Source organism: Habropoda laboriosa, unplaced genomic scaffold (assembly GCF_001263275.1).
Source record: "Habropoda laboriosa isolate 0110345459 unplaced genomic scaffold, ASM126327v1 scaffold134, whole genome shotgun sequence".
Lineage (NCBI taxonomy): Eukaryota > Metazoa > Arthropoda > Insecta > Hymenoptera > Apidae > Habropoda > Habropoda laboriosa.
The window spans coordinates 988,162-996,565 of NW_017100266.1; the positions used below are offsets into that span (position 1 = coordinate 988,162).

At 33.5% G+C, this 8,404-nt stretch overlaps 3 protein-coding genes across 3 annotated transcripts in view; 2 read left to right on the forward strand and 1 right to left on the reverse strand.

The window, feature by feature from the left end:
• LOC108573312 (protein SMG8) overlaps positions 1 to 376 on the forward strand; it is a 3,927-nt gene extending 3,551 nt beyond the window's left edge. Inside the window, exons 14-15 of the mRNA XM_017935718.1 lie at positions 1 to 181; positions 256 to 376. Of these exons, the coding sequence (XP_017791207.1) occupies positions 1 to 181; positions 256 to 376 (302 nt within the window). The remainder of the gene's footprint in view (positions 182 to 255) is intronic.
• A 1,328-nt stretch (positions 377 to 1,704) lies between these two features.
• LOC108573309 (protein brambleberry-like) lies at positions 1,705 to 4,596 on the forward strand. The gene is made up of 9 exons (XM_017935716.1): positions 1,705 to 1,779; positions 1,865 to 2,248; positions 2,581 to 2,766; positions 2,837 to 3,059; positions 3,125 to 3,421; positions 3,498 to 3,710; positions 3,778 to 4,020; positions 4,095 to 4,398; positions 4,458 to 4,596. The coding sequence occupies exons 2-9, from the start codon at positions 1,880 to 1,882 to the stop codon at positions 4,594 to 4,596; spliced, it is 1,974 nt and encodes a 657-aa protein (XP_017791205.1). The 5' UTR covers positions 1,705 to 1,779; positions 1,865 to 1,879.
• Positions 4,597 to 5,135: 539 nt separating this feature from the next.
• LOC108573218 lies at positions 5,136 to 6,598 on the reverse strand. The gene is made up of 5 exons (XM_017935608.1): positions 6,496 to 6,598; positions 6,222 to 6,411; positions 5,559 to 5,667; positions 5,355 to 5,477; positions 5,136 to 5,294 (listed from the first exon to the last, which is right to left on the reverse strand). The coding sequence occupies exons 1-5, from the start codon at positions 6,596 to 6,598 to the stop codon at positions 5,136 to 5,138; spliced, it is 684 nt and encodes a 227-aa protein (XP_017791097.1).
• Between the last annotated feature and the right edge of the window lie 1,806 nt (positions 6,599 to 8,404).

An 8,404-nucleotide genomic window follows, 5' to 3' on the forward strand; every position in this document is an offset into this window, starting at 1 on the left:
GGCAAACGAAGCCACTCATAGCACAACTAATGAGAATTCACGTGGTAACACCAAAGGCACCTGTTCATGTTACATTAAACCCTAGAGTACAACCTGGACCTGCACCTTGCCCAATTTTTGTTACTGGTTGTGATGAACCGATTAAATTATCGCAAAGTGCTTACTGGGTTTTGAGACTACCGTATCCTTCTGGAATTATTATTAATGTAATTTTATTTCAAGGAAAATTCTAATTAATCCTTAATAAAAATTTAGATATGTGTACATGGATGAAAAAGGACCATATTTGGCGCCAAAAGAACCAGTACTTACGTCACACGGAAGATTATTGGCAGGAATGTACGGAATCAGCGAAGTACTTCCAGAAAAGAAATAGTATAGTATTTAACTTTTTTATAAAAAATAATGTGTACGAAGCTTGTAAGTTATACTGTGTAAATACATGAAAATACAAAGAAGAATATGTATTTTTCATCTCCCTCGATCTTAATTTTTATAGGATAAAATTAACATTTTTAATTTAAAAAATTACAAAGAATTACTTGCAAAATTGCTTATAAATTCCATTAATTTAACTATGAAAATTTAATTTCTATCAGATATGTCAAGCATAGTCGCGTTAAAAATGACCGTTAGGATTGAAAGACAATTCAAAATACATCACTAGAACGGATTATTTTCCACAATTATTATTTCTCAATTATAAAGAATTGAATACTAAATTTCAATCTTCATTCATAAAAATTAATGCCTACTATAAATAAGTGCTTGGAAGTCTGTAAAATTATGTATAATTTCGACAAATTTTGTACTTAATTTAACAAAAGTGAGATTTGAAATTCAAAGATGGTTACGGAGTATGTTCATTATGGAATGTCCGCAAATCATTCGCTAAAATATTAATGTAAATTAATGTTTATATGTCTGATTCACCAAAAACGAGTGGAAGGAGCTTTAAAGTCTTCATTATATACTTTGAAAATTATTTTAAACACTGCTAACACGAAAAAACTATAATTTTCCGACAAGAGCGCGAAAAAACGTATTAGGGGTATCATTCGCAGCGGGAAACATATGCGCAAGCGAATCATTAACTGAGAAGAGTTCTGATTGATCCATTTGAAAAACTCCAAAAATGGCGTCGAATAAAGCAATCCCCTGATTGGTTAGCACTTCTATTGCGTCATATGAAAAATTCAAATGTCTCAGACTTACATTTATTTAGTAATAAAAATAAAATTCGTATAGTCGTATAATAACGAAACTCGTAATTAAAATAAAAATTCAGTATCTATTACATTGAATTCACGTTTTAGAAGAAATCTTTAGATTGTAGAAATTGTAGGAATTGAAGTGAAAATTTGAAATGAAATTTTCCTTTTGAATTTCTCCGCCATTGTACTGCAGCGCTATGACCGTTACAAGTTACAGCTCGCACAAGAAAAAATAAACACTTGTCGTTGTATCTTACCTGTGAAGTAGTTATTTTGGGTCGTTACCCACTAATACTACAAAATTTCCAATGACATGAATGAAATAGTCAATTTTCTAGACGAAAAAAGTATTTGGTCGCTATTGGCAAGTGAAAGTGGTTGTAGATTGTATACTGCTCCTTCGAACGACTAGTTTATGTGTAACGCGAAAAAAGGAGTTATTTATTACCTTTAACGGCATATTACAAAAGCTGCCATTCTGTTATCTCGTTAAATTTATACGCTTTCAATAGGCTGTTAACATTACTTCACCTTAGAAGGTGATTTTTTTCAACTTTCGTTTTAGGTAATTTTAGTCTGATAATTATTCAAGGCGATTAATATAAATTTTCATAAGTGAAAATTGTTGAACTTCTTTGTTATCTTTTCAGAAAGACTAGTACAAAATGGTGCATACATATTTATTAACATTTCTTGTTGTGATAACTTGTCAGAAAGGCACAGCTTCAGTGTTTGGATGGTTTTGGAGCAAGAATATGGATGATACCACTGTGTTAGTAGCTGATGGTGTCCCATTAGTTTCAATTCCATATGAATCAATGACAGAGGATGAAAAGTTTCTTCAGGAAGCAGCAAAGTTTACAGACATTCAAGTGTCATCTCCATTGGAGACATGCCAGCATAAAGTCATCATGAAGATTAAAAGTTCCTGTTCTGACATGACAGAAGAGCAGCTTGCCAAATTAAGTGTTAATCTTTTGAATTGTCAGTCTGCAGTGGAAGGCAGGAAAATGTTTCCATGTACTGAAGAAATGGTAAAATTCTTGAACTTTTATATTATGTAACTTTTGAGTTTATTACTCTTCTTAATGCTCTTGTGCACTGAAGAGACTAAACAGTTGGATTGAAATGTGCAAACATATACAGTGCTTCACTGTGTGTGAAATCACATGTGGAAGGGTGCTTTGAAGCATGTTCAGACTTGCATCTTCCCCCACTTAAGTAACACAAGGGCCATCACTGAGCTTACACTGTAGGGTTTCATTGGATAAAGTACTTTCTATGTGTATACATCTAATTGGTTAATTTTATAATTTTTACAAAATTTTGCAATTTTAAATTTACAATTTAAAAAAAGTTAATACAGTCATTGAAACAATGTACAACAGATATGGATGCAGATATGTGGAATGCTTATCACTTAATGAGCAACAGAGCTAGAGCAGTTTGCTATGCAGCCCGCAGTACTCATTTTCGTGGTCTTACAGAACTGACTGTGAACAAATTAATGCAAACAGCACATACACAAATTAAAACATTAAGTTCCTTGAAGGTGAGTATATAAAATAACTACATTGCTATAACTAATTACATTATAATTTTATTATTGAATATCAATTCAGGAAAGTCAAGATCGTTTGGAGGAACAGACAGTAGAAGCATTATCTTCTTTATCAGAGGGCAATAAAGCATTACTAGCACAACAACAGCATTTAAAAGATGCACAAACTTCAGCTTATAATCTTGTAACAACAAATCTGAGGGAACTAATTAATGAAAAAGCCTTAATTCGATCTGGACATGTTCAACTTGCTGCAATGTCGGATGATATCAAGAAAAAATTAGGCAATTAGCTATACAAGTGAAAAGTGGCATAATTGCTAGTTTTTAATTAACTAAATTTTTTTCAGAGGAGGCAAATCAAAATTTGGCACAACAAGCCATTGAACGCGGCGAAAATCATAAAGAAATACTCGAAGACTTGATGAATATTCAAGAGCAAGCACAATTACTTTGGCATAAAATAGAATCTAGTACAAATCGAATTTTCCAACAACATGAAGATGCACTTATGCAATATGAACAAACTTTGCACAAATTGGGACAGATTAATGATACTATTCAATACATATGGAATATGACAAATGTCATGCGTGCAGAGGTGGATGACAAACTCAATTGGATCACCAACTACATTGGAGACACTGGTATTTATAACTTATACAATACTATTAGTGCAAATAATTAAAAAAAAGGTAAATATTAAATTTTAAAAATTTTCAGGGGAGCAAATGTACAGAATGTATCGCATAGGCTTCCATATTGTTTATTTATTGTTTGCTATGGTAATAGCAGCATTTCTCCATGCACCATTGTTAACCAGAGTCACAATTCTAGGACTTGTACCTTTAAATTTAGTATCTTACTTAAAACACGGCATGGATGCTTGCTTAGATTTTACATCCATGACTGTGTTGATATTCTTCATTACAATAAGTATGTATTACTATAAAAAAAATATGTACAAATATATTATACAATTTAATATACATTTTTTTCTTAGTGCACTTTATTATGGTTGGAATTCAACGCACATTCGGTCCAAAATCGAAAGCACCGGGACCACAATCTGTTCAGGTTACCAATCAAAACGGCCACGCGAATGGAACCGCACAGGATTACACTTCTTCGTCGTACACTAATCTCAAATCGTCACATTCTTTCTCTGTATTATTCTACCTAAAACTAAAGAGAAATACTCGAGAAGTATACAACTTTGTACGCTATCAGATAAATTGTTGCATTCGTAAGTTTATAATCTACTTAATTACCAATTTATGCTATGTTCTATTCGTTAAAATAATTAATTACACTTTTCAGAGAAATTTAATTCGCTGGTGCAGTCTATGATTTCTTGGAGCAGACAAAGTTTATCACAACGCGAAGAGCTGTCCTGCTCGTACATGCCCTCAAGGAAAACTCGCGAGGATGTTGTCTATAACTACGAGCAAGATTTTCCGAGCATGTCCGAAGATATTACAGACTTCGAACAGTCGAACGTGATGGACGAGAGAAACGAGAGTATCGATGATCTCGACAAGTTAATCGACGCTAACGATTTGAGGCGACGTTTAATAAGAGCTGGAGGTGTTGACAGCAGATCCTCTTATTCACCCTCCAGAAGGTATGTAAATTTAAAAAAAGTTAAAAATAGGATATTGAAAATAAAATCGTTATTTTCAGTGTTATTTCGTCATTTGGAACGTCCAGAATTTTCTGTAATGCCATAACGAGAAGCGGTAAGAAATGCCGTACGTATGCAATGCATGGCCAGCTCTATTGCCGCAGACATATAATGTCAAACTCGATTATGGGTGACTGACAATTTTTTTCAGAATTGTTAGGTTATTTCGTAAGCTAAGTTTACTGAACTGAATGTTTGGAGTAAAGCATAATATTGTTAATTAATGAAATAGGTTATCTAAGGAGATTGAATTGTACCTTTTACGATTTGTCAAATTTTATCCAGTTTCATAAATGTAATATCGATTGTATAATGTGATCGTAATATCCATACGGTGCCTTCTAAAAAATGTAACTTATGTGTAACACATGACAAAATTGTACATAATTGGATAATATTTTAATAACAATTGTCTTTGTATATTTCATATTTATTGCATCATTTAAACGGATGATAGCGATGTATTTTTGATGCATCTTTTCTATCAAAGACATGTATTTTGTAAGTTGATTGTATTGAATATAGTTTTAATTTAGTTTTATAAATACACATATTATAACTTAAATAGTAATGAAAATATTACAATATTTCTGTTGTTTTATTTCAAAGCACCCACAAATATTGATCAAATGAAAACATTTCACAAATCATAAAGGGAAACGATCCAAATGTGTTTTTCACTCACAAAACACCATATTATATTGCGTACAGACTGCACTGGTCGTCAGCTCCAAGAACTTCTTATCGAAATCAGTTCCAGTCACTAAATTGTGCAAATTACAGTAATTCGTACCGTAATCGAATATCCTGAACCATTCATTTGACACAGATTCTCCCTGTAACGTAAAAAAACGAAATTCTTAAAAAATTCTTCTGTATAAAGTAATTAAACATACCGTTGCTACACAGGTTTTGTTAACCTCCTCAAAATAGATCTTTATCGTCTCAACTGTTCTTAAATTTGGCGCCAAATGAACTGCTCTGATCACATTACTTTCATATGATTTCGGTTCTTTGAGCTAAAAAATGAATCAGGATCACAGAAAATTGGAAAAAATATTCTATCACATTATTTCGTGAATTAAAATTGTTTCTTTTACTGTATAAAGGCATCTGCTACCACGTGGTCCACAATTCATGCAGGATGACCAGTTGAGTATCTGACATCTGAATTTTTGCATGGTATACACGCAAGGATCTTCAAATTTCCTACCATAAAAAAAAAACTATTTGCATACTATTTTTTGTAATATAATATTAATAAAAACAGTTGTTGAATAAAATATGTATAGTATATTCAATTCCAAAGGAACTGTTGTATTCAAGAAAATTTATTGTCGTCCTTTGGCAGCGTCGAAGTTCAAAGGGGTGCACGGAAATAACACTCGCGACGTTCTCATGAGCTTAAAAAGTGCGGCTCGTATATTTTTCAAGCGGTGTCGTCCAGCCAAAGGAAAATATACGAACCCCACTGGCTGGCCAATATTGAGTTTCTCTATGCACAGGATTGTTTGCAGAGTAGAGGTTATCTTAGAACATATTTTCTCATACTTTCATGGGGTCAGACAAAACATTTATGCTTTCATACTACGTTGATGCATCAAAACTTTTTGTCAAATGTAGAATACAAGAACGAAGGTATATTTCTTATTAAAACGAAGAAAAATTTGGAATATTTTTATGACTTGGTAAAATAGTACTTTTTTTTATTGTTATTGACTAAGATATGTATGTATGTATGTGTTTATAACTGTTTAAAATACCATTTGACAATACAGGAAGCATGCATGGGATAGGGAAACATCAGGCTGGCCATAATAACACAGATAAGGCACATCAATAATCCACTGATACCGTAGATAATGTACCTATATCTTGGAAATTTCACATATTCATCCCTTATTACGACTGGCGATAAATCATCCTCCGCTTTCAATCTGACTTTATTCAGACCTTGATTTGTAACAAAGCTTTACTATAAGTAAACTCATAACGCGCGATGGACGAAGAAAAGAAGGGTAATATAAAATACAAAACCATTTTCTTTTTTTGTAGTGGAATCATCCTGCGAGTTTATGAACCTCTGGTTACCGACGTGTGTGTAAGGTGGTGGTCGTCTCGACATTGACCTGAGCTCCATGTACTCTCTACACGGTCTTTCGACCTTTTCGACGATCGTTTTCGACCGGACCATCACGAATCGATCATCTTTCAGCAAAAAGAAAGAAAAAAACAGACGTCTGACGTTTCGTGATATCTGTCGGAGAATGTGATAACACACGACTGTCGCGTTCCAACCTCTAACAACTTCACTACTTATTTAGTATATACTTTACAATATTATACACTATGTAGTTTTTGTGATCAATAAAATATTGCAAATACAAAGGGTGCCTTCTTTTTTTAATTACAGTATAATTCACAGAGGATAGAAAATTTGTTTATTAATTAATAAAAGAAGAGGATAAGGAGTTTGATATTTTATTGAAAGATGTGCACTGAATAGGCTTAAGATATTGCATGGATTTATAGACGCCTTTGGAAAGCCTTGACTTCCCACGAGTGTACATTGAATCATTTTTTCCTATAGTTTTTTTTACCGTGTCCGCTGACGCGTACTCGGTGTCCCTAATGAATACTATCTACGAAGATACGACCCATAAATGTATTCATCCCAACCACCACTTCCTTTTCTTTTTCTCTGCTCGATTTTGCCTCTTGAATTCGTACAGTTTGGCCAACCTTGTCACGAATTCGTCAAATATCCAATTCACCGTTCTAACATTAAAGGCATTGTGCATCACTGTTTTTTCTTATAACTCGAAGCCTCAGAGGTTAACTAGTTTTATTTTCAACACATGTTAATTAGATCCTTTCTTACCTTTGGTTCGAGCTTTCTTCGAGTGTAAAATGAGAAATAAGTTTAAGGTTACGTCTGACAATGTGACGTCCTTTGATGTTCCTTAACACGTGTACGAATATACTTCTTTGAATCGAATGCCGTCACGGGATACTGCTAGTTTCGATTCGAATTAGTAAATTAGTCGAAAATAGTGTCTGTCTGTCTGTGCACGTCGACGGAAAAAAAAGAAAGAAACGTGACGGCGTCGCGGTGTGGTTGTACCTCCATTTGCTAATACGTAAAGCAAGGAATCCCCATCGGTATACGAATCTTTGCGCCATGCTTGAAGAGTGAATTTTCCACTTCAGTTCTCTCAACTTTTAAAAATAAATTATATTAATTTTGGAATATTTTTATTTATCGTGCCTTAAATCAAGAATGAAAATTAACTTGCTAATTCTTTTTCCTCCAAATGCAATATTTTCTAAGATAGTTTCTAAGATACAATTTTCAAATATTTTTTATATTTCGTAACTTAAATATAGATTTACGATTTTACTATTTTTATTTGGTAACCTATTTCATTTCTTATAGTTTAAAGTGTCGGTAGGGTTAAATGCCAGGGCATGCACTTTGTTGATACGATCCTGAGTGGCGCGAAACGACAGATCAACGAACGAGAGAAGTCGTCTTGACTTATGTCTTGACGTGTCTTCACTTATGCCCGATTGTTCGAGGGCAGAGAGAAGAGAAGCAGAAGAAAAGATAGCAACTTCTGCGAATGTGGGTCAGTAGAGAGGAATGAATGCGTACAGTGTTTTCCTGTTTACCGACGTCAACTAACATCGTCCCTCTTTACGAGTGTATTGCAAATTGAACGTCCTTGATAAGTGCTGCTTAGCAAAAAGTTCTTGTACGAGGTGGCTCCTTTTCATCTCATAAAAACGAACGCTTACTCGAAATCTAACGAATCATTATTGAACAACTAACCTATATAATAATAATTATAGTATTTAATTTTGGCGTAAAAAAAAAAGCAAAGAAACGGATTATGTTGTGATTGCGGTATGTACGGCTTTCAGAAAGCTCTTATGAAAGTGTAAA